General features: G+C 37.1%; 2 protein-coding genes across 7 annotated transcripts in view; one reads left to right on the top strand and one right to left on the bottom strand.

Moving 5' to 3' along the window:
• The window catches only part of LOC106050254 (uncharacterized), a 75972-nt gene extending 67505 nt beyond the window's left edge, over positions 1 to 8467 (top strand). For all 5 annotated transcript variants that reach the window (XM_056029699.1, XM_056029701.1, XM_056029698.1 and 2 more), the window contains exons 29-33: positions 3303 to 3383; positions 3472 to 3537; positions 4711 to 4782; positions 5156 to 5263; positions 6666 to 8467. In XM_056029699.1, the coding sequence (XP_055885674.1) occupies positions 3303 to 3383; positions 3472 to 3537; positions 4711 to 4782; positions 5156 to 5263 (327 nt within the window). In that variant the 3' untranslated portion in view covers positions 6666 to 8467. The remainder of the gene's footprint in view (positions 1 to 3302; positions 3384 to 3471; positions 3538 to 4710; positions 4783 to 5155; positions 5264 to 6665) is intronic.
• A 942-nt stretch (positions 8468 to 9409) lies between these two features.
• Positions 9410 to 27032, bottom strand: part of LOC106063160 (titin homolog) — a 28015-nt gene continuing 10392 nt past the window's right edge. Inside the window, exons 5-6 of one of the 2 annotated variants that reach the window (XM_056029696.1) lie at positions 17213 to 26040; positions 9410 to 15519 (exon numbers count right to left, since the gene is read on the bottom strand). In XM_056029696.1, the coding sequence (XP_055885671.1) occupies positions 9611 to 15519; positions 17213 to 26040 (14737 nt within the window). In that variant the 3' untranslated portion in view covers positions 9410 to 9610. The remainder of the gene's footprint in view (positions 15520 to 17212; positions 26041 to 27032) is intronic. The other variant, XM_056029695.1, reaches the window with a different exon arrangement.

Genomic DNA, 27032 nt, shown 5'->3' with positions numbered 1-27032 from the left:
GAAAAGTTATGGAATCCACATATTAAGGAATATACAAAAAATTAAACAAATCATTAGGGGTTAAGAAACACATTTATAAATCAAACAAGAACAAAAAAAAAACAAAAAACTAAAATGTTATTTAACCTTGGTTAGGCCAATATTAGAATATGCATCTTAAGTTTGGGACCCCTCAACTCAACAAAACAGAAAGAAACAGATGCAAAATAGAGCAGTGAGATTCATAACATATAAATATTCACATTTGACTCGAGTAACACCTTTACTTACCTTTAATCACTACATTTAGAATGCCTTCATGAGAGAAGACTCAAAAGTCAAGTACCAATAATACATAAAACACTAAACTGTAATCTAGAAATAAAAAGTCAAAACTTAATAAAATACTCATAAAGACACAAAGATAAAGGCACATTTCTTGTTCCTTATTCTAGGACAAATTTTTAAAAATACTCTTTCTTTCCTAAGGCTATTTTGAACATAAACAGCCAGGAAAACTGACTTGGCAGAGATTAAGTCACTGATTAACATGCATGAAAAGATTAACACAAAGGACATAATCACTGCTCCTTTTAACTAACATAAGTAATTTATAAGATAAGAATATAATCTTAAAATACTGTAGGATTAATACAATAAATCCACTTTGAAAATGCTGTAAAAATGTTTTTATGTATATACTCCATGCAAAATTTTTTTTTTTAAGATTTTAGAAAGAACGAAAATTTAAATTCTAAAATCATTGCTATTGAATATTTCCCCTGGACTTTTTTTCTTGGCTTTCTTGGTAAGGAATAAAAAAAATGTCAGAAATGATATACCACTAACTTGCCAGATTGGCTCGTGACAACATAGTCATCAGAAGCATCCTAAAATTAATGATAACAAATCATTGTAGCAGCTTATAATTAACATAAATATTATATTTTAAAAAGAATTGGTTTATAATAAGTTGAAGAAAATCAGAAGAAATAATTATACAATAATTAGCCTATATATAGAATTTAAAAATAAAAAAAAATAGTTTAAAAAAAACTAAGCTTATATTAAGTGTAATTGTATCAATCAGTCATGTGATTATATTTACATCTGGCTAATACCAACTTCAACATAATAAATCTGTGGGATTCAAAATATTTTTACCAATTGTTTTTGTTTAACTTTTAGCTTTCTCAATAGGGAAAGGGGATGAGAAGAAAGTGGTATTCTTGTGAATGTTTACATGATTGTGTTTGAAATATATAAACAAAATGTTCGCTAAGAGTTCAAAAGTCTTCTGGTGGCTAATTCAACTTATACCACCACATCTGTTCAAAATGATTTTTTTCCCTTGTTCAAGATACCAAACAAAATAATTAATTAACAATGTCATGTAATACTGTTATTAGAAGTCATTACTGAATTCTGAATTGATGGAATGTATTTTCGTGTGAAATGTGCTATGGATATTTGCCATAATAGTCCTGGGTTCTAACCCTGCCCGCCACCATCCCCCTGCTGTCCTGCATGAGGTTTCAGCTATCTTACCTTATATATTACAGACGTTAATTCAAAAAAGAAGATAAGACTAAGACTGCTTTATTGATCCTTACGGAAATTTGTTGTGATTACAAGGACTCGTTTCTCATATAAAGACAACACAACAGAAAAATACACATAAATACAACAGACAACATAAAGAGTTCATTCAGCGACTACACACAGGTATCTTGGTGCATTTCATGTTCCCTGATCAATGAGTGGCGGTGATAGAGTCTGACCGAGTGAGGTACGAACGAGTTTTTGTACCGCTCCGTTCTTGTTTTGATTGACAGCAGTCGCCCACTTCGCGACGACCTGGCGTAGTTCTGATGGAGCGGGTGGCCGTTGTCTTCCAAGATTTTTTCGATTTTTCTTAGACACGTTTGTTCAAAAAGTTCCTTTAAATGTGGTAATGTTGTGAGTGTAATTTTTGATGCTTTTTTAATGATGTTTTCTAGACGTTGCAACAGTTTAGATGAGGCGTTGCCTTGCCAACAACTTATTCCGTATGTTAGCAGATTTTGTACAGTCGCGCCGTAAAATGTCTCAAGGATCTTCTTGTTTAATTTAAAACTGTTGAGTTTGTATAGAAAAAAGAGTCGCTGGGCTGTTTTCTTTGTCAGAGTTCCAAGGTGGTCTTCCCATGAAGGCTTGTTGTTGATGATAACGCCTAGATATTTATATGCCTTTACTTGTTCTATAGATGTAGTGTTTATTTGCAGTTCACGTATAGTTTGTTTTTTCTTTCTAAAATCTATTATAAGTTCTTTAGTTTTTGTTACATTCAGTTCTAGAAAGTTGTCGGTGCACCAGTTTGTAAACTCTTCTATCGAGCTTCGATACTGAGTTTCGTCTCCTGAAATAAGACCGACTATGGCAGTATCATCAGCGATCTTAATGAGTTTAACTGAGTCATAGATGCTTCTTATGTCATTAGTGTAAAGAGTGTATAGTACAGGAGAAAGTACACAACCGTGTGGAGCACCCGTACATAGTACTCGAGTTGACGATTTGGTGTTGTTGACTTTAACATACTGGGGCCGTTGGGTTAAAAAGTTTAGAACCCATTCTTGCAAGTAAGGGCTTACATTTAAGTTACCCAGTTTGTTTACCATTAGATGTGGCTGTATGGTATTGAAAGCCGAGGAGAAATCTACGAAGAGGACTCGTGCATATGTTTTGGGTATATCGAGATGCTTATAAAGCTGGTCCAAAATTATGCCCTACACATTTCATGTGTCAATCTAGTTATACATGTTAATCAATGACTTAAACTCTGGTAAGTTAATGGTTTTCCTTGCTGATTCAGGCAACCCATTCCATTCTCTAATAGCACTAGGAAAAAAGGAGTAGGCCTACTTGTATGAATTTGTTCTAGCATATGGAATACTCTTTCTCAGTATTTCATAAGGTTTTGTTTCTCTTTTTGTAAATTATGGTTTAGGGTTTGATATATTTTAGCTACTTTACTTTTTATTAGTCTGTACTGAAGTGTCGCTAAGTTTAGTGATTTTACTAATGGCATTACATAATTATCTTCATTTCTTATAATACTCAAACTATGGGATGGAGCCCTTTTCATATTCTTCAACCTGAGCTTACTGGTAGGCTACCTATGCTACTGCCAAATGAGCATTGGACTCATTGGATGTGCCCAATTTGTAGCTTTTTTATCTACTAGATACATATTGAAACTGACATTCTTGATTGTTCAGTGTTTTTTGGCACTTATTATGGTCTATATCTTTATTATACACAATAATATTTTGTTAATGCTCTAGGTTCAACAGCGGGGCACTAAAGAAGACAGAAGTTCATCCACATCTGATAAAAAAGGACTTATCACATTATATTTCTATGATGTAAGTCTAATTAGTCTATAATGTAATTAAAATTTTAAATACATCTTTCTGGGTATGTCTACAAAAAATATATTAAAATATTTTATAGGGTCAACTTGCAACAGCAGGAGGTATCTGTGGTGAAAGGAACCCTCAACTTGGTTCAAAGGAAAAGGTAAATTTAATATTCATTTTGAGTTCTAGGATGTAAGACTAGAGAAAGCTTATTATTTGCCATTTTTGTTTAAAGATTTAATGAATCTACTTTCTACTCATTAAAATAAATCAATTCAAAATTATATCCTTTGATATTGAAAATATTTATTTAATCATTCAAAGCAATGAGCTTAGATCTACATTATCTAGATTATCACCATCATTTAAAAATTCCATATGAGTGAGTGTTTGAGCAATCTTAATAGTGCATTTCAGTGTTTTCAAAAATTATTTTAAAAATAGTATGCATTTGTAGTTTGCTTTTATCAAAAGGAAACTTTTTTGATGAATAAATTTAAAAAATTAGTTTTGGAAAAAAATATATAGCTGGTCATTTTGATTGTGTAAAAGGCTTAGTTGTTCCATGCACATGGTAAATAATAATCCTTTAATATTTGATATTTTTGTCTTCATCTTCAAGTGGGAGAGTTGGTGAACTAGTGCTTTGGTTTATATCTTCAAAGAAACATTTCACATTACTTGTCTCATAAACTGCTAGACCTAAAAAGACCTTATACTAAAGACAAATAGTTTAGGACCACAGTTAAAAGAAAAAAAAACATGTTCAGCATGTGCTTATCTTCTTAGTAATTTTATTGCCCTGAGCAGGAGAGGGTGGAGGTTTCTTATTCTTACTGTTACACAGTAGCTATATTAGAAATTATAATAAATATTGACCAACCCAATTCAAGTTTTTTAATGATTGTTTTAAAACTACATCACCTCAAAATGATTAATATAATTTAATAGTTGTTTTGAAATATTGCATTTAGTTTTTTAAAATACTGCAATTTAAAAAAAAAAAGAAATACTATCATTGGCAGTGACAATAATGTTGCCTTTAGATTAATAAAGAAATTTTGAATGTTTTAATATAACTTTTCTTTGCAATGTAGCTGTAGCCTACTTGCCTCTTTCCACCTTGTGTAAGAAACATTTTCTCAATCTAATTTTGATTAAATGTATCCAAAGGTACTGATAATATCATAGGAGATTATAACATCATACTTGTTTAAAACTTTTGAATAGGAATATTTGGTTTTGTTTGCAAAGAATTAATTAATGAGAACAGATTTTGAAAATTATATTCTTTTCAGATTTTTAATCAATCTTTTTTTTTTTTTTAATTCAGAACAAAGCCACAAAAAAAGCTAAAACAGTTGTTCCTGTTGAGAAGATTCCAGAAGATTTTGATCATACTGCTGTAAGTATTGGTATGAAAACTTGAAAAACATATTTCACATGCTATGGCAGTGCTAGAGTTGAGTAAGGTAGGCAACTACCCTTTCAAGCTTCAATATCAATGAAGTGAAAAATATTACTACCTCTAAAAGCACTAAAAGCATATCTCTAAAAGCATATCTCTAAAAGCATATCCTATTTGTGAATAAACAATTAGAGTGCTACTACATGTAATCTCATTTTCATTCTTTTCTTATATTTAATATGCATATTTTATTACTTTAATGGTGGTACCATGGAAGGTCATACAATCTTGCACTGTCATAAGTCTAGTAGACTTTCATCATTTATACTTTTAAAACCTTAGAATTTCACTTATGAAATGTTTTCAACAGGCCTTATTGAAAGCTATTAGTCATGTAACAGAATTTAATCCTGACTTGTCTTTGGAGAGAATTGAATACTCAAAAAAGGATTTAATGATTCTACCAGAAAATTCATAAGTAAGTTTTTTTTGTTTTTTTTTAAGATTTACTGGCATATACAATAAGTGATAAGAATGTGTTAAATCAGCATGAAGATGTGAACAATGTCAAAAAGAGCCATTATTTTTACAATGATAACTCTTCAATATCTGGTCTTAATGAGTTTGTCTTCATCACATATCTTTTGTACTCAAGTTAATTTAGTCTTAAAACCCTTATCATAGAGCTTTTGAAAGCAGTCCATACTTAGTTGTTTTTTTTCTTCCTAAAAGTAACATTTTTGTACAGAAATCCCTGAAACATTTTATGGCTCAAGAGACATTTTTTTCCCTTTGAAATGTGACTAAAGAACTAAATCCTAGATACACTTCTGCTGTTGGGCTTTTGTGACCATCTCAACCAGATGGGAGAAACTAAGAGATATGATTTAGAGCATAGCACTTATTGCCTTTGGACTTCAAGAATGCAAAAATGTGATTGTTTTAAGGTGAACTTCATAAAGATTGAACCTAGGGTTAGGGTTAGATATCATTCATGTCCTCCATTCAGCTTAAACTCTGTTGTTTATTGCTATTGTTTTTGATCCATCAAATTCAATCTTTCAAAATAGCAGAAAGATGGGCAGTTTTTGACTACCTCTTTTATAAACAGATCTATCTATCTATTCATCTCTATCTATTCAAGAATGTAAAAAAAAAAAAAAAAAAAAAAAAAAAGCTACTCCTCTCAAACTATTGCCCTCTCAAGCATTTTGTGAACACTGAAAGACTCTGCCTGGGATTGTACACATACCTGAATGATAAACTAGCCTGCTGTGAACAATGCCATCTAGTAGATTTACTGTCATGCTTTATTAAATACATTGTAAGCCTAGTTTTTAAGGTCTTTTTTTTTCATCTTTTCTGAGGCTTTCTCATCCTTTGTGTCCTCCTCTTGGCCTTCAGGTGCCTGCTAACTCTAGATGGAACCTTATATTGAAGAAAAGAGGTCTGTACACTTGACAAACCCTAGCCTTAAATCTCTACAAGCATTTAAAAGAACTAATAAAGAAACCAAACAAATTGCTCGACAGTGTGCTGACAACTTCTGGAGATTACCTTCAACAAAAATACAAAGATAGTTTTGTCTTTTTGGCAATTGCAAAGCCCTGTATAATGGCATAAAAGTGACCATGGGTGCTACAGTGTCAAACCCTGCCTCTTTTCTATCCAAATTAGGGACCAGCAATGTGATGTTGTGTTACTAAGTAGTAATTTTTTTCTATTATTAAATACAATAAAATTTCCCTTAAAATTTCTGAAGATGTGTCATAGGTAGAATAGCCAGTGAGTACCACAAACTATAAAATCTAACATATTTTTTATGTATTTTGTTCTTTCCTTTTAAAAACAAGCTCACAGATCACTTTTCTTCTCTACAGCTAGTCCAAGCCTTGTGAGAGTTTCAAGAAGATCTTAACATAGACCATATACATGAATACTTCATTTTCTGAATGTCCGTTTTGGATTGCTTAGTAACAATGTAGTTTAAAAATATCAAAGAAAGTTACATGAATTATAAATAATTATTGATAAATACCCCCTTGTCTTTAAACTTAAAAGCATATAAACTCTCAGCCTTTTAAAGTTGTTTTTAATTCAATTCACATTTTTTAAAACATTAAATCAATGAATAAGATTAGAATCCAATCCATCTCTAGGTAAAGAAATTTAAGGAAAACAGAAAAGTGCAGAGGATATTCTGTTTAGGAAACCAATTCCTATAGTAATACATTGGAATCATTTTGATGAAAGAATTGGGATTTAGATTTTCACAGTGCAAAGATCCTAAATACATTTTGTAGTCTGTTAATGTGTGAACAATTAGTTTCTAATTTGTGTGTCTCTTAATGTGTGAACAATTAGTTTCTAATTTGTGTGTCTCTTAATGTGTGAACAATTAGTTTCTAATTTGTGTGTTTCTCAATGTGTGAACAATTAGTTTCTAATTTGTGTGTGTCTCAATGTGTGAACAATTAGTTTCTAATTTGTGTGTGTCTCAATGTGTGAACAATTAGTTTCTAATTTGTGTGTGTCTCAATGTGTGAACAATTAGTTTCTAATTTGTGTGTGTCTCAATGTGTGAACAATTAGTTTCTAATTTGTGTGTGTGTCTAAAGGGTGAACAGTTGGGTTTTATTTTAGTTTGTTTTTTATATACATATTTTATTTTGCTGTTGTTTTGTTTTTTGCTTTCTGGCCTTCTTCTAAATGGAATCATTCTTAATGTTGATTTGTGCCATTCATTATCACCTCATTAATACATTGCAAGTTTATTGTATTCTTGATATTTTTAACAGATTTTGTTATATCAGCTAGTACCTATAGTTAATAAGGAACCTGCAGCTACAGCTCATTATCAAATAGCAGCTACAGCTCTTTATTAAATAGCAGCTAAAGCTCATTATTAACTAGGAGCTACAGCTCATTATCAACTAGCAGCTACAGTTATTATTAACTAGGAGCTACAGCACATACGGATTGCCTTTCAACTACTTCCCTACAACTATGTAGGACTAACTAACATAGTATTGAAGAATTGTGTTTTTGCTTATTTCCAAAACTGATTTATCTTGAACGGTTGAGTGCAATATTTCAATACACAGAGCAGATTGCACATTTAGACACACCTTATCTATTTTGTGCACTGGTCTATTTTGTGCACACTAAGAAACATCTGATCTATTATGTGCACATGTTTATTATGAGTTCAACCTTGTCATACGTGTAGTTACAAATCTGTTTTGAGTTTTAATATAAATTCAGAATATAATATTGCAAGAAAATGATGCAAGAATTTTGTTGTTTTTAAACTTATAAGTGGGGAGGGGGGGTACAGTAATCTTGGACATGTGAATCTGGAGGGTATGTAGGACTAACTAACATAGTATTGAAGAAATGTGTTTTTGCTTATTTCCAAAACTGTATCTTGAACTACTGCAAATGCTATTATGCTTGTACACATTTATCAAAAAGCTTTAAGAATATTTTTTTCACTGGCTCATAGTAATATTATTATGAGATCAATAAACCATGTTACAGCCATTGATAATAATGCAAAAAAAAAACACAACAACTTGTTATGGTGATTTTAATGCTAATTATAATGTTATTATAATCTACCATGTTATGTGATTGTATTTTGATAGAGCGTGTCTTAATGTCAATAAAACACAATCCTCAACTCTAGGCATTGATTGACTTTTGTAATTTACTTTTTTTAGAAAAAAAAAGTTAGATTTATCTTGAACGGTTGAGTGCAATATTTCAATACACAGAGCAGATTGCACATTTAGACACACCTGATCTATTTTGTGCACTGGTCTATTTTGTGCACTGGTCTATTTTGTGCACACTAAGAAACATCTGATCTATTTTGTGCACATGTTTATTATGAGTTCAACCTTGTCATACGTGTAGTTACAAATCTGTTTTGAGTTTTAATATAAATTCAGAATATAATATTGCAAGAAAATGATGCAAGAATTTTGTTGTTTTTAAACTTATAAGTGGGGAGGGGGGTACAGTAATCTTGGACACGTGAATCTGGAGGGTTGGGATGTGAATGTGGAGATGTAACTAGCAATTGCAACTTTGAGTTGTTGTAAGTAAAAAAAGAAAAGTTGTATTTAACACATAATTAGTCTATATTTAGGTGGAAATTCTAAACGTAGGTCTAAAAATACAAATTTAGGCCTATGTTGTTTGAAAATAAAATTATAAGCTTTAATTGAAATGTAGGCCTCTGTTTGACATTTCCCGTACACATACATGTCAGGTTAGGCCTCTGTTTGACATTTCCCGTACACATACATGTCAGGTTAGGCCTCTGACATTTCCCGTACACATACATGTCAGGTTAGGCCTCTGTTTGACATTTCCCGTACACATACATGTCAGGTTAGGCCTCTGTTTGACATTTCCCGTACACATACATGTCAGGTTAGGCCTCTGTTTGACATTTCCCGTACACATAGGCCCTACATGTCAGGTTAGTTTTGGAACCAGATCCCTACCTGCCTCCTAAAAGAAAATAAAAATTGAACATTTTAAGTCAACAACGCCATTTGGTGGAATGCCGATATAAAAAAACAAATGTGAAAATCCAAAAAAAAACAAAAGAAAATCACCTTCATTAATTTATTTTATTTTCGGGTTTTGTTCTTGGGTAAAACCTGAGTCCAAACATTTCATTGAACTCTTTCTCTGTTCTTTCTGCATACAATAAACAAACAATGGGTGACAGACAAACTAGCAGGTAGTTATTACCATTACCACAGATGTGATCCATTGAGTTTTGTCGTCATTCAAGCCTCAGTAGTAGCACCTAGGACTTCTTTCTTTTCTCAAACATTTCAACGATAGTTTTAACTGTCGTCGTAGTTGAAGCTACATTATCTAAAACGAAAGTTTCTTCCCGGGGTTTCCGTTGTGGGTGCATCTGAAGCGTTGAATTATTCTCTGTGGCAGTATTTGTCTCGGATTGAATGGTCTTATTATTAGTACAATTTACGGGCTCGCTGAGAGAATCTTTGTTATTTGGCACCTCATTTGCTATGCATTGCGAAGTCAGCGGCCAAGACAGATTGTCTGTCACAGGCCAAAGCTGAGGGACATATTGAGGTGTGGACCTTGTCCTGTCACTCCCTGGTTCACAGTCAGGCTTTTTATAGTTTAAAGCTGTCGAATGAGTACGTAATCCCAAAGAAGAAAGTCGTGTCTTGGAAGAATTGCACGATCTAGCCGAAGGAGAATTTTCCGAAGTTGGAGAATGTTTCTGTTGAGGTAGGTGCACCGTGTTTTCTGCAAGTTTTAGACTTGTGGATGGATTCAACGGCAAAACTTTTCGAAGTCGTTTGTTTGGATCAAATTTATGTTTGATTTGTTCGCGTGTTTTATAATCTCGTTCTTTCTCGGGTTTTGTAGAGTTGTCTTTTCTTGGTGGTGCCTGCTTTGCACACTCTTTTTCTGAGTCCACGATCTTGCTTCCGTGAGACGAGTTTAAAACAGTATCGGAAGCTTGAGTTTGTTCTGACTTAATCTTAGTTTTGATCTGCGTCATGTTTTCTGACTTGTTCCTTTGATAAGAGAGAACCTTGCTGTGAGGATAACCAAATCTGTTGTAAGTTCTCTTACCAGACGAGCGACAGTTAGAGAGTAAGGCACAGAAAGAATCTTGTTTCTGAACACAGGTGAACGGAAACCCTATCAGGCAAGATTTTTGGTTGCTATGAAACAATGCCGCATGATCCACCGACGAGTCGTGATTGGTTGCTTCTTTCGATTCATCAACTGACTTAACTATCATAGTTTTCATCCCGTCTTGCTGTAAGGAAAAAGCGATCGGCGTCTCAACTTTGTTTTTCGCGGCTTGGTTAGTTTCTTGGTCATCCCAACATGTGCTTTGCATGTAAGCATTGCTACGTGTCTTGTTATAATTCAGGATAGGGTCAATCTTTATCTGGGCAATGTTGCTTTGATTGTATCTGATCTGGCAATAGTCCTTGGCAACGTGTACTGTTAGACCGGTGCTTGTTGAACTGCCCATTTTTTTGAGAACCTTCTCACTCGCTGAGCAGTCCACATCCTGGGCGTTAGACTCGGCCCCAGCAAGGACATTGTCAGTCTGAGAGATATCACTTCCTATCCAACTGAGTACGATGGAGCTTGAACTAGTAGACGGATTGCTCCTCTGCTTTTCGACTGCCTCCATGTCTTCCATTGGAGACCTGTCGTTTTCTGCATAGATCTTGTCGATAGTTGACTGCGTAAGAAACATTTCTGAAAAGTGGACTTCATGTGTTTCTCGGCTATGGTTCGAAAGAGAGTTTGGCCGATACTCTAGATCAAGTGCTGGGGACTTCAGCAAGTGGGCATCCTTTATGTCTTGACCAATGCTTGAGAAAGAATTTGTCCACGTCTCTAGATCAAGTCCTGGAGACTTTAGCAAGTGGGCATCCTTTAAGTCTCGACCTATGCTTGAGAAAGAATTTGGCCGGGACTCTAGATCAAATCCTGGAGACTTCAGCAAGTAGGCATTCTTTGTGTCTCGACCTACGTTCATGACAATATTTGGCTTTGTGCCCATATCAATAAATGAAGGACATAACATATCGGAGTGGATGGCAATATTCACTGCTGAAACTTTGTCTGTCGTGTCTTTCTCCACGTCTCTATCTTTATGAATGAGCACATCCCTACCTTGATGAACTGTGACATTACTCTCATTTGTAACACAAATATCTTTATTAGAACTGAGAGATGGAAACCCTTTTAATTGTATTAGTTTATTAGTGTCAGAGGTAGGTAAAGAAGCAATGTTCTGTCTACCAAATACATCCCTTTCATACTTAGTTATATAATGTGTCAGATGACTGATTGAAATGTCATTTTTATGTTTAAGAGTCACATCACTTTTGGATCCCACATGATTGTCATAGAGGACTGAAACATCTTTATTATATTTGATTGACAAGTGACTACTACCTCGGTTGAGTGACACACAGCTTCCATTATTGTCTGACGAATCAGTGTCACGTTTGACTGACGCAAAACTTTTACTTTTCATTAATTTCTCTTTCTTATGTTTGATTGACATGTTCCTATCATGTTCAACTGACATGTTTCTATCATGTTTGACTATCACATCATCAGTGTATTTGATCAATACATCTCTATCTTTGGGACGTTTAATGAACGCATTTCTATCGTGTTTGACTAACATATCCCTGTCATGCTTGCTCGACACATCTCTGACTGACACATCCCTGTCATGTTTGACTGGCACATCCCTGTCATGTTTGACTGGCACATCCCTGTCATGTTTCACTGACACAACTCTATCAGACACATCTTTTTGATGTTTGAGTGACATATCTCTGTCTGACACATCTCTGTGATGTTTGAGTGACAAATCTCTATCGGACACATCTCTTTGATGTTTGAGTGACAAATCTCTTTCAGACACATCTCTTTGATGTTTGAGTGACAAATCTCTTTCAGACACATCTCTTTGATGTTTGAGTGACAAATCTCTTTCAGACACGTCTCTTTGATGTTTGAGTGACAAATCTCTTTCAGACACGTCTCTTTGATGTTTGAGTGACAAATCTCTTTCAGACACATCTCTGACTGACACATCCCGGTCATGTTTGAATAACACATCTCTATTAGACACATCTCTTTGATGTTTGAGTGACACATCTCTGTCTGACACATCTATGTGATGTATGAGCGACACATCTCTGTCTGACAAATCTCTGTGATGTTTGAGGGACATATCTCTGTCTGACAAATCTCTGTGATGTTTGAGTGACACATCTCTGTCTGACACATCTCTGTGGTGTTTGAGTGACACATCTCTGTCTGACACATCTCTGTGGTGTTTGAGTGACACATCTCTGTCTGACACATCTCTGTGGTGTTTGAGTGACACATCTCTGTCTGACACATCTCTGTGGTGTTTGAGTGACACATCTCTGTCTGACACATCTCTGTGATGTTTGAGTGACATATCTCTGTCTGACAAATCTCTGTGATGTTTGAGTGACACATCTCTGTCTGACAAATCTCTGTGATGTTTGAGTGACACATCTCTGTCTGACACATCTCTGTGATGTTTGAGTGATACATCACCTCTATCGTGTTTTATTTTCAAATCTCTATCTCGTTTAGTAGTAAAATCCATATCGCGAATGGCCATCAAGTCTCGATCTTTTGTAATTGAAACGTCAATGTTGAGTTTGTCATCCCTGTCATGTTTGACTGCCACATCCCTGTCATGTTTGACTGTCACATCCCTGTCATGTTTGGCTACCACATCCCTGTCATGTTTGGCTACCACATCCTTGTCATGTTTGGCTACCACATCCCTGTCATGTTTGGCTGACACAGACCTGTCATGTTTGGCTGTAACATCCCTGTCATGTTTGACAGCCACATCCCTGTCATGTTTGGCTACCACATCCCTGTCATGTTTGGCTGCCACATTCCTGTCATGTTTGGCTACCACATCCCTGTCATGTTTGGCTGTAACATCCCTGTCATGTTTGGCTGCCACATCCCTGTCATGTTTGGCTACCACATCCCTGTCATGTTTGACTGTCACATCCCTGTCATGTTTGACAGCCACATCCCTGTCATGTTTGGCTACCACATCCCTGTCATGTTTGGCTACCACATCCTTGTCATGTTTGGCTACCACATCCCTGTCATGTTTGGCTGACACAGACCTGTCATGTTTGGCAGTAACATCCCTGTCATGTTTGACTGCCACATCCCTGTCATGTTTGACAGCCACATCCCTGTCATGTTTGGCTACCACATCCCTGTCATGTTTGGCTGTAACATCCCTGTCATGTTTGGCTGCCACATCCCTGTCATGTTTGGCTACCACATCCCTGTCATGTTTGGCTGACACATCCCTGTCATGTTTGGCTGACACATCCCTGTCATGTTTGACTGTCACATCCCTGTCATGTTTGGCTGCCACATCCCTGTCATGTTTGACTGCCACATCCCTGTCATGTTTGACTGCCACATCCCTGTCATGTTTGACTGCCACATCCCTGTCATGTTTGACTGACACATCCCTGTCATGTTTGGCTGCCACATCCCTGTCATGTTTGACTGACACATCCCTGTCATGTTTGACTGCCACATCCCTGTCATGTTTGGCTGTCACATCCCTGTCATATTTGGTTGCCACATCCCTGTCATGTTTGGCTGACACAACCCTGTCATGTTTGACTGTAACATCCAAGTCATGTGTGACTAGCACGTCACAATCCTGTCTAAGTGACACAAAACTATTAAGCCTAACTGGCATATTATTCTTATATCTGCCGTAATTCAATGGAATTCCAGTGTCATATTTTACAGACATTTCAATATCGTGTTGGCCTAAAGAATCAGTTTTCTTCGATGAAGGTTTTGTGGCAACCAAAGATGTGGTCTCATCCTCTTCTGCCACGATATCATATTTCACTACAGCATCGCAGGGAACAGTACACTGAATATACTGATCACTGTTGACTTCAATGCTCTCTTTCTCTGTATTGGTAGTTATTAGTTCCGATTGTGTCAGCACTTTCACTGCACTGTATGATCCAGAGACAGTTCCTTGTTTGAAACCAACATCGAGAAATTCTTTAGGATCTTCACTCTCCTGTGATAAACAAGTTTGGCAAAGCCAAGCCTGCTTGGAACTGTCGGATGATGCAGCAGTCTTCCCCCTGCTACGGCTGTGATTTTTTCTAAGAGGCTGCTCCAAAACCGCTATTAGTCTCTCCTCGTCTTCGCTTGATTGCGTACTGTTAGTCACTGTCGACCCTATGGACCTGGACACCTGCTGGAGGTAGAAGTCAGTAGAACCTCTGCTCTGAAGAAACTCGTTAAGTTTTTTAGGTACTTGATTATCAGTAGCTTTGGAACCAGCGATACGAAACGTCTCACACTGTCTGACGTTAGTTCTGTCCCTTAGTTGAGTTTGAGTGAGTTCACTTCCCTTACTCTGAACATTGAATCCGCTGTTGTATCTTTTCACGTCATTCTCCCTAGAACTTGTCAAGTGATTGGCCAGCGAGCCTGTAAGCTGACTAGCTTTTTTTCTATGCCTGCTCAAAGTGTGGGTGCCTCTGCACTGTCTGCTAAACAGGTGCTTTGTGTCGAAATAAAAATTGCTTTCTAGTCCCTCGTCCATGTTTGTGAGTTCCAGATTCAAAAGACTCTCCAGATCTCTAGGCGCCTCATTTACTTGCAAGTCTTTTGAATGTGGACTGTCTTTATTACTACATACAATTGTTGGTAAATGGACATCTCTTGAGGAACAATGATTTTGTTCTGGGATCTCAGTCTCGGACCTTTCTGTAGCTTTATGAATAGCAATGACTAAACTTTGTTTGTCCACGATAGATACGTCTGCCATTGACTCATTCCTAATGACCTCTGGGCTAGTAGCGGTTTGCTGGTAAATGAATAATGTATGACTTTGTGCAAGTTTTGTAGCCAAGTTTTTGGTCTGAATTTTTTGGCGATGTTTCAACTTCTTTTTGCTGTGATCAGAGACTAAAATTCTTCTTTTTTTCTTGGTAGTCAAAGGACTCGTATCTGCTCTAATTCTTTTTCTTTCTAAACTTAATTCCTTTATGTCCCGAGTCCCACTTGAAAGCTCTGGCACTAAAGTTAATTCTGTTGTCAAATCATTTGCAGAGTTTGATGGCCTTACTGGAATAGTATCTGCAACATAATTGCAAAGAATTCTATTATTTCAGTTCATATTTTAACAGAAAAAGACTTGTATATTGATCCATTTAGCATTGGAGTTAGTTATTCAAAATAAGACGGCAGTAATTATAAATCTAAAGGGAAAATAAGTGCAACATTAGCGTTGTGAAGTCATCGGAATGTTAAGGAAGACGATTTCTTAGGATTTGAAAACAACAAAGAGACTGACCTAACCACGAAATAATGTATAATCAATAGGCAAAGTACTGACCTAACCACGAAATGTATAATCAATAGGCAAAGTACTGACCTAACCACGAAATAATGTATAATCAATAGGCAAAGTACTGACCTAACCACGAAATAATGTATAATCAATAGGCAAAGTACTGACCTAACCACGAAATAATGTATAATCAATAGGCAAAGTACTGACCTAACCACGAAATAATGTATAATCAATAGGCAAAGTACTGACCTAACCACGAAATAATGTATAATCAATAGGCAAAGTACTGACCTAACCAAGAAATAATGTATAATCAATAGGCAAAGTACTGACCTAACCACGAAATAATGTATAATCAATAGGCAAAGTACTGACCTAACCACGAAATAATGTATAATCAATAGGCAAAGTACTGACCTAACAACGAAATAATGTATAATCAATAGGCAAAGTACTGACCTAACCACGAAATAATGTATAATCAATAGGCAAAGTACTGACCTAACCACGAAATAATGTATAATCAATAGGCAAAGTACTGACCTAACCACGAAATAATGTATAATCAATAGGCAAAGTACTGACCTAACCAAGAAATAATGTATAATCAATAGGCAAAGTACTGACCTAACCACGAAATAATGTATAATCAATAGGCAAAGTACTGACCTAACCACGAAATAATGTATAATCAATAGGCAAAGTACTGACCTAACCACGAAATAATGTATAATCAATAGGCAAAGTACTGACCTAACCACGAAATAATGTATAATCAATAGGCAAAGTACTGACCTAACCACGAAATAATGTATAATCAATAGGCAAAGTACTGACCTAACCTCGAAATAATGTATAATCAATAGGCAAAGTACTGCCCTAACCACAAAATAATTTATTAACAATAGGCAATGTTCTGGCCCAACCACAAAATAATTCATCATCAATTGGCTAAGTACTGACCTAACCACAAAATTAATTTATAATTAATAGGCGATGTACTGAACTTACTACAAAAAAATCCATCATCAATTGGCAAAGTACTGACCTAGCCACAAAATAACCTATTATCAGCAAAGTACTGACCTAGCCACAAAATAATATATAATCAATTGACAAAGTACTGACCTAGTTAGAGAATAATCTATCTATCTATATATCTATATATATATCGGCAAAGCTTCTTCACTGTGAAAGATTTTAATTTTTTTTTATAAAAATGTGAATCTACTCTGACACACTGTGTGAGGCCCAGCCCTTGTAGCTGTCGAAGAAGACACTGAGACAACTTAAAGTGACCCCTGGCGGACAACGGTTTTGTCTGCATTGTGCGGGAAAACAGGGTTTGCGTAGCAAAAGGAAAAACTGCAATCATCCTTAACCTTCTGAATAGAAAACATTGCAATTTATCAAATCTGTGTCTCCCACATTAAGTTGAATTGAGAAGAATATATTTAGTTCAGAATATGCAATCACCTTTTTCCTCGGTACATACTAAGACCTGTAACAAAGCTGAATCATTTTTTGTCAGTGAGCTGTTATCTTTCTTGGAGCGTTCACGTTGTAATTTTTCTTTAATCTTCTCCATAGTTTTCTTCCACTGCCCTCCTTGTGAGTTTGTACACAGTGTAGTCTTGGAATCAGCCTGCTCACTTGTTTTTGATGGGTTTGAAACAAAGTAAACATTTCTAGAGTTGGGCTCTAATAATAATTGTTGAGATTTAGCTACAGTAGAAACCAAATAAGTTTCTGGGTTTATTTGGGAACCATGTTTTAAAACGGAAGTACGAAATGAGCTCGTGACTTCGTGATAATTTTCAAACTGTTGATCTGCTTTCTGTGCAGTAGTTACATTGCGCTGTAATTTGGTCTCTATAATATTTATTTTTGGCAACGGTTGATTTAAAGGACTTTTGATAAATTCATCCAAGATAAGTTGAAGTGAGTGTGGGCTATTTATGATCAGATTGGTATCCACACATTCCTGTGTGTGTATCTGCGACTCCTTCAAAGTGTCACGGACACAATCATCTGCTTGTAATGCTCTCAGTTTTAGGTACAACTTGTCAGGTGTTGTAAATGAAATTTGATTTTCTTTTGGTGATAGTTCTTGTGCCTCTGGATACATGTTTTGTTTAGAGTACAATATCTGGGTACTGCTCTTTGATGTGTGTTGTATGTGGCTGCAATATTCTGGAAGCTGTTTTTCTTTTGGTGATAGTTCTTGCTCCTCTGGATATATGAATTGTTTAGGGTCGAATGTTTGGGTACTGGTCTTTGGTGTGTGTTGAATGTGGCTGCAATATTTTGGTAGCTGCTTTGGAGTTGTATTTTTATCCATGAACATTGTTTCGGTTTCCTTTTCAGCCAATGAATCCTTCAGCTTTGTTAATTTGGACTTCTTTTCAACCAATGAATCCTTCAGCTTTGTTAATTTGGACTTCTTTTCAACCAATGGATCATTGGGCTTAGTTCTTTCGGCCTCATTTTCAACCAATAGTTCCACTTGCTTTGATGTTTTGGTTTCTTTTTCAAGTAATAAATCCATTGACTTTGTTAATGTGACCTCCTTTTCAAGATCCATTGACTTTGTTAATGTGACCTCCTTTTCAAGATCCATTGACTTTGTTAATGTGACCTCCTTTTCAAGATCCATTGACTTTGTTAATGTGACCTCCTTTTCAAGATCCATTGACTTTGTTAATGTGACCTCCTTTTCAAGATCCACTGGCTTTGATGTTTCGACCTCCTTTTCAAGCAATGATAATTTAATGGTATCGAAATTGCACAGCTGTGAGGAGTGTGACTCGTCGGAAAATTCCTCGCTGTTCTGGGCCCCGGGACCTTGGACTGAACATGCAGTGACAAGTGTAATTTCATTTTGCTGTCTTGGTTTTGGAATAGATAAAGTGGGGCTCTGTTCAAGGGATCTCAATGTGTTTGGTCGAGACAAGCCATTGCTTTCACCGCTTCCGATTTGAGAGACAGATTTGGTATTTTCAGAGGAAGACAAGGAACGGCTTGTTTTGCACACATTAATTACTTCAAGCGTTTGGTTCAAAGCTCTTCCACTTGTCTCTCTCAGTTTCGCTGTCTCTGCGGAAATAGATGGTTTCTCTTCCCTTTCGTCTCCATCTCTTAATATATTATCTATCCTCTCACAACCAGCTGTTAAAGTAGTATCTATCCTGTCACAACCAGCTGTTAACGTAGTATCAATCCTGTCACACCCAGCTGTTAAAGTATTAACTATGGTATCATCTCCAGCTGTTGCAGTTTTCAAATTCTCATTAGAAATAAAACTGATTGTGTTGTAGGAAGTTTTGGAAGGCGCGCCAGAAATATGTTTCTGCTTTGATTGCTTTTGGTCTGTTGTGGACTGAGCATCTCTTTCAGCAGTTCTGTAGGATGTCGCAAAGTCGATTTGTTGGTTGAGCCCATTGCCAAGAGGATTTACTTTGATCAAATGTCTATCTTCCTTGCTTGGCACAACTTGTGTGGAAGGAATGTTTTTGATAGAATTTTCAAAAATACTCAGGTTCTGGTTGAATTTGATTTGTTCCAAATTTTCAGAAACCGAATTTTGGAATATTCGAGTCGCCGTGGAGTTTTCGTATCTCGATTTGGAACTCTTAACATCAACTTCCTGACACGCATCTTCATCAACATTTCTCTTCTGGGAGCTGCATACCTTATGAAGCATATCAAACTGAGACAAACCCTGTAGCTGAATGGTAGATGTTGAATGAATTATGCATACGTCGGTTGATTTGTTGGCTAGCAAATTGCTTTTTAGATAGTTCAAGGATTTACTCTTCAGAACGTCAATGACTTGATGATCTGAGTAAAACTTTTTTAACTTCTCAAGCTGATGAACATGACCGTGTGTAAAATTGTTTGCAGTGGGCACGTTGCTATTTAAAGATTTTGATTTCAATTTCAACCTGTGTTTTTTAAACAGTAAACTTTTGGTGGGGATTAGAATGTTGGAGATTTTGGTCGATTCAGACTTCACGGAGCTTGAGCTTCGGACAAGCTCAAGTTTCTTGTGAGAACTTTTCTCAACTCTGGTTGATTTCAACATTTTTTTGCATTGCTTTTTTGCGTTGCTTTGCCCACTCTGATTTGTTTGTCCATTCTCCGTTTTGCTTGGAGTCAGAACAACTTTCTTGTTATTGATAACATCGTTTGATCTTTTAATTAATGCAAGAACATGTTTGGCTTGTAGTGCACTCTTACAAACACATTTGTTAGTCTTGACAAGAAACTGAAGTTTCCTTTGAAACGATGGAGTTTGTTTTGGGTCGAATTCTTGAGCCATAGCTTTGGACTTCCTAGCCTCATTGCAATGTTTCACCTCACCTAACAAACTACATTCCACAGCAGTTTTGGTCTGTTTGTGTTTCTGTGTGCTCGTGGCTGTGGCAGACTGCTTTTGAGATTGTTTGTTCTGGTGTCCCGAAAGCGAGCTTTTATCCTGCCTATGGATTTTTGGGAGGATAAACTTTTTGGATATAATGCTAGTAGATTTTGTTCCATTTCTACAAGGCTTAGCACTATCACTCTGTGTGTGTCTGGGCGTCATAGTCGAAGATGATGTACAGGCATTTGACTGAAGCATTAGCGAATCGCTGTGGCCTTTTGCTGGAGTGTCTTCCTTGCCTTTAGAGCGGGACTCTTTTGGACGTGTGTTTTTTGTTAGAGGTAATTGAGGAGCTTTGATTTGGCTCTTTGGTTTTAATTTCGTATTTACTGCTTCAACTTCTTTCCATTGTTTATTTCGTAATGAGATGTCTCCGCTAGATTTAGCTTGAGTACAAAGGTTACGTTTGGGTACATTTAGCTTCGTTTGTTTCTTTCTTTCGTGAGAAAGTGGTTGTTTTTGAGTACTTATTTGTTCACGTTTAGTTGTTTGTTTATGAGTACTTTGTTGCTCATGAGTAGTTATTTGTTTACGAAAACTTTGTTTTTTATTAACACTTGATTGCTCAGGGGTAATTGGTTGTTCATGAGTATTTGGTTGTTCCCAAGTACTTTGTTGTTCACGAGTACTTGGTTGTTCATGAGAACTTGGTTGTTCACGAGTACTTTGTTGTTCACAAGTACTTTGTTGTTCACGAGTACTTTGTTGTTCACAAATACTTTGTTGTTCACGAGTACTTTGTTGTTCACGAGTACTTTGTTGTTCACGAGTACTTTGTTGTTCATGAGAACTTGGTTGTTTACGAGTACTTTGTTGTTCACGAGTACTTTGTTGTTCATGAGAACTTGGTTGTTTACGAGTACTTTGTTGTTCATGAGAACTTGGTTGTTTACGAGTACTTTGTTGTTCATGAGAACTTGGTTGTTTACGAGTACTTTGTTGTTCACGAGTACTTTGTTGTTCACGAGTACTTTGTTGTTCACGAGTACTTTGTTGTTCACGAGTACTTTGTTGTTCACGAGTACTTTGTTGTTCATGAGTACTTGGTTGTTCATGAGTACTTTGTTGTTCACGAGTACTTGGTTGTTCATGAGAACTTGGTTGTTCGCTAGCACTTCGTTGTTCACGAGGACAAGGTTGTTCAAGAGTAATTTGTTGTTCATGAGTACTTGGTTGCTCATGAGTACTTTGAGTTTCACGAGAACTTGATGATTGACGAGTACTTGATGGTTTACGAGTACTTGGTTGTTCAAGGGTACTTGATTTACGACGAGTTCTTGGTTGTTGACGAGTACTTAGTGCTTCACCAGTGTTTGGTTGTTCATGATTAATTTGTTGATTAAAAGTTTTAGGGTTTCCGCGAGTACTTGTTTGTTCCTGATTACTTTTTTGTTCATAAGTACTTGACTGTTCAAGAGTACTTTGTTGTTCAAGAGTACTTTGTTGTTCAAGAGAACTTGGATGTTTAGGAGTACTTGATTGTTCGTAAGTACTTATTTGTTCAAGAGTATTTGTTTGTTTACAAGTACTTGATTGATTTATAGGATCTTTGGCTAACGATGGACTATTAGCACTCGGCTTAGTAATCACATTTTCAATGCTAGGTTTACGACAAGTATGAGCGGACCATTTGGCTAGTTTCGTTTTGGTCATTTGCGAGCTCATGGATCGAATTCTTGTCAATTGCTCAGCGCTCACATCTAGACATTGTTTATTGTTGACTGACTGTTTTCTTGGGCTGACACTAGGACATTGTTTATTGTGGTCTGACTGTTTTCTTGGGCTGACACTAGGACATTGTTTATTGTTGACTGACTGTTTTCTTGGGCTGACTATAGGACATTGTTTATTGTCTGGTGGTTTCGTAGAGGCTTTCCTTAAGCTGAGACTCCGTACCACATTGATTAAACTCTCAACATGTATCTTTTCATCTTGTAACTTTTGGCTTTCAATCATTATTTCCGAACCGCTGCGTGGTTTAGTCGAATCATTATCTGCACTCTGTTGAGTACATGTCGGTGGAGCACTTGTTTTGTGCAAATGGCTGAATTTCAACCTTGGAAGGTGAGAATGTGTACAGGAATGTCTACTTCTGGGACTGACCTGTCTCTCTGATCTTACTATGTCCGTCAGACATCTTTTCATTTGTACAGCTGAGGAAGTCGCTCTACTTTTTGGCTCGTCAACATCTACGTGTACAGCTTGCAGATTTTCGCCAAGCTCCAAAACAGATGGAACTTTTTGAACAGCTTCTGATGTAGACCTAGGATTAGTTCCTAGGAGACTTTTTTCTTCATGCATAGACTTAGGTGATGGGGTCGATTCAATATGATTGGCCAATGGTACATCTAGCTGATTCGATGGGCTTCTATTCGTTGCAAATACTTCTTCAGAAATAGTTTCCAAAATCTGAGTTAGAAGGCGAATATCTTGTGTGTTATCTGTAGTTCTACAACTTTGACATAGTTTCAAATGTTCATTACTTTCAAGAGTACTGTCTAGTTTTTCTAGACTCTTTTCTTCTTTTTCTACATTTTCCGGTAGGGATTTCAAGTTGTTTGTTTTCAAGTTATTTGAATATTCAGCGTTCAGTTCTAAATGTGTCATTGGCCTAGTATGGGCTCCACTCTCTGTGGTCTGATCTAAAGGTAAACTACTTTGGTGTGTGCTCTCTGACTGCACAGCAATATTTCGAAAACGATCAATATTGTATTTGACTTGGGGCTTGAAAGTAGAATGATCCTTGGCTACTTGATAGTTGACACCAAGTATATCCTCTGAATCTTCAGGCAGATGCTCGCAGGAGTCAATTATACTTTGGTTCATTTCTGTTGACCCACCTTTTTCCGATATAACATCCAAATAGGATGTTACAACGGTCTCTAACGCGTTTGTAAATTCAGATATACCTCTACTTTGTTTGAAACTAGCGAGCTCGGAGAGGGTTTGCGTGGACACTAGACTAAGATAATCTCCATAATCTTCTCCACGATCATCTCCACAGGTCGAAAGAAGAAAATTATCTTCTTTATACAAAGACTGGAAATCAGTCAGCACTTCGTAAGACGGCCCTTCGGTAGCACTTAGCCTTGGCTGCGATAATTTTAAGACATTCATTTCATTACTTAGCTGCTTCATCAGAAGACGCGAGTCTAGGTTTTTCAATTCTTTCTTGAATGTTTTCCATTGGTCCCTTGAGTTGAGCCTTTCCTCCTTGGCGTCTTCGAAGTGTTGTAAGCTTGATTGAGCTGTAATGAAATCTTGAGGTTCACACACCTCATGACTTGACCGTGTGTCCATAAAGTCGGCTGTAATGAGCTCTTGAGGTTCACACACCTCATGACTTGACCGTGTGTCCATAAAGTCGGCTGTAATAAATTCGTTACTGTCCAGCGTGTCATGGCCTGTTGTTAAACTATCCAGTGTGCATGTGCTCAATGGTAGAGCTGCTTGTTGAGGTTTTGTGTTTTCTAAGCTAGCTCGAACTAAGCTGTTACTTGCCAAAGTTTCTGGACAAGTTTGTTTCTTTCCTGCCGGCTCTATGCTTTTGATTTTGCCTGGCTCACAGCCGATATTTTGTTTCGGTAAACCGATCAGTTTCGGTTTAGTTTTTACTTTGTTTTCCATTGCACGTTTCATATTGTTCAAGGCGCCACGCTTCCAATTCTTGAAGCTAAATCTGTTCATGAGATCAGATTTTGATTTCAGGCTCGATTTTAATTTTGGATCTTCTTTAATTCTGGCTGAAGTAACCCGCTGCTGGACTGTCTGACTGGCACTTTTTGTCAGTTGGGGAGATGGTATTTTTAATGGGGATTTTTTAAGGTCCGGGCATTTTTTGCTATTGGTGCTAGAGAAAGAGCCTCCATTTGATAGCGACGGGACCAATAGCATTTGTGGTGACCTGTTTCCAGCGGTTTGTTTGCAATGTATGTCAATAACTTTTGGAAAATAAGATTTCGTTCGTTGTTCCACTACAGTGCTATCTGCGTTGTACTTTTGAGAATCTGTCAAATAATTGGCGGTATTGTGTTGGAAAACATTGATCACAGTTTTTTCAGTCACTGTTTTTGTTGTTACTTTTGAGTCCGTCTCCCTGGCATTTAAAAAAGAGGAAAGTTTGATTGAAACAGATGGAACAGAATCATTGCTGTTCATTGTATCTGACTGGCACAGTTCCGAAAAGTCTTCCGGCAAAGTGTTTAAGTCAGTAACACATTTATGCTTTAAGACCTCAAGTTGTTTGTCCCCCCACTCTGCTAGGAGGCTTTGCTGTTTGCTATTTTCAGCAATACTGTCATCAGTCAACTCATTGAAATAAGAATACAGTTGCCTTCCAATAGGTCCATTTGTATTCAGGGCCTCTAGTTCTCTAACGGAGGGAAAGGATGACGTCAATATTCCATGTTCTGACTTGCTACACAGCAGCCTCTCACCATACTTGCTACACTGCAGCCTCTCACTATACTGTAGCTGACAATGCTTCTCTTCCTCTAGTGACGTCAGAGACTCAATCATGCGTACATGCTCGTAATCGTAAATTGTATCTTCTTCTGCTGGGGGTGATTTCGCTGGTCTCCTGGCCACGAAGTTTTCAGGCGTATAGATGTTAAAAAATTTCAGTAACCTAAATTTCGCTTCTTGGTAACGTATATTATCTGTAGAGTTAGGCATGTATCGGCTTTTCATCTCCTTTAATTGCTTGAGCACTTTGTCTTCGATCTTAGTGGCTAATTGGATGTTAACAAGGCTAGAACTCCGGTGAGTGTCAGCTCTATTATATTTCAATGGATTGTTTTTAGGGTAAGAATAGGACAAGACGCCTTCACATTGAGAACACCATTGGGCGTAATTGTAGCCATCAAAATGGGGAATGGTGTCATAGTCGGCGCCCCAATTATTGCTCTCACTTACAAAGCTGTCAAAATATGTTCTACTTGTCTCCTTTGAAATCAAAGGTTCCAAAACTTTCTTGCATGGTGGAGGTGACAGAGTTTGCTTGGATGTGAAGTAATCTTGTTGGACGTATGGTGGAGGTGACAGAGTTTGCTTGGATGTGAAGTAATCTTGTTGGACGTACGCTGCGTTCTCTGTGTAGCTGGACATGGCCCTAGGTTTTATAGAGTCATTGACACTGACTAAACTGTTTGACGCCGAGTCTTCACTTGACAAGCTGGTCTCACATTTTAGGACGCTTGGAACTGCACTCTGTGCATGATACATTTTTTTACTGTTAGTGAATGTCTTGCTTGGAGAAGTCTTGCTAGGTGACGTCTTGCTTGGAGACGTCTTGCTTGGAGAAGTCTTGCTAGGTGACGTCTTGCTTGGAGACGTCTCGTCCCGTTTTCTCATTCCAGTAACTCGCAAAGTGTCCGTGGCGAATGGTTGGATACATTTTGTTTGGTCAAAACTCTGTGTCCAGTTACTTCTTGTTTTAGTCTTGCTACTTTCCGACTTCAACGTGATCACCAGCTCCGAGGGCTTACATTCAAAAAGCTGGGGAGAAATTTTCAGCTCCGCCAAATAGTTTGTCTGCTTTTTCTGTTGAATGTTCAAACTGGAATCTGCTTTGGGTGCCTCTGGGTTGTGTTGGTTACATCCGCGCTCAGTTTGGGAGTCTCCAGTGGCATTCAATGACGTAATCTTATGAGCTGTTTTGTCCGAGCCCACTCTAGAAAAAGATATACATGAAAGAAAGGGGCTGAACATTTTATTGACCTGAGATTTACTTGTTAAAACTTTATTCTTCACCAAACTACGTTCTGCGTGTTTCGGAAGAGTCGGTGCACATACGCTGCTGTTCTTGGCTTTGTCCACTCTAAGTTCGGTCATACTGTTACACTGACTCCTTTTGACGCCTCGGATGTTTGTTTGAGGCTTTCTGAAAAGTAATGTAGTATACATAGTTTAGTAAAAGTAAAAAATGTAGCTTAAGAAAAGAAGACCTTACATTAAATTCTCTTAGGTTTAGCTTTCGAGTCTTAGTGTATTACAAATGTTATCTGGTTCATTGTTGCTATGAGAAGTTTAAGTTGTTTCCCTTACGTTACCAGCACCAAGGTCTACATGGGCGGAGGCTACGAAAAGGCAACATTTGAAGAAAACCTTTCTAAGTAACCATATATTTATTTATTTTTTGGTCACCAACAACTACAGGGGAATCTCTCTCCTAAGAATTGTAGGCAAAGTCTTTGCTCGAGTGATACTTCCCAGGCTACAAAAACTTGCTGATCGAGTCTATCCAGTATCACAGTTCGGCTTTCGCTCAGGGAGATCCACGATTGACATGATTTTCTCCATCCGCCAACTTCAGGAAAAGTGCAGAGAGCAAAGAATGCCTTTGTACATTGCATTCATCGACCTGACAAAAGGCCTTTGATCTAGTCAGCAGAGAAAGCCTCTTTAAAATCTTACAGTTAATAGGCTGTCCACCCAAGCTGCTAAATATTATTGTCTCTTTCCACCAAAATATGATGGGTACAGTACAGTTCAATGGCGCCTGCTCCGAAAGTTTCAGTATAAACAGCGGAGACAAACAAGGATGTGTCCTGGCCCCAACCCTCTTTGGAATACTCTTTTCAATGCTAATCCACCACGCGTTTGACAAATCCACCGAAGGCATATATCTGCATTCCAGATTCCATGGCAAACTTCTAAATATTGCCAGACTGAGGGCCAAAACTAAAACCAGAACCATCCTCATAAGAGATATGCTCTTCGCGGACGACGAAGAGGTAGTGGCACACTCACAAGAGGAGCTTCAGTCACTCATGTCCTGCTTCTCTAAGGCTTGCAAAGAGTATGACCTAACCATTAGCACAAAGAAAACTACTGTTATGGAACCACCTGCTACAGCACCACCATCCTTCCTCA

This window comes from Biomphalaria glabrata, chromosome 5, assembly GCF_947242115.1.
Source record: "Biomphalaria glabrata chromosome 5, xgBioGlab47.1, whole genome shotgun sequence".
NCBI lineage: Eukaryota > Metazoa > Mollusca > Gastropoda > Planorbidae > Biomphalaria > Biomphalaria glabrata.
The sequence above is the reverse complement of the archived record's forward strand: the minus strand, read 5'-3'. Positions and strand labels throughout refer to the sequence as shown.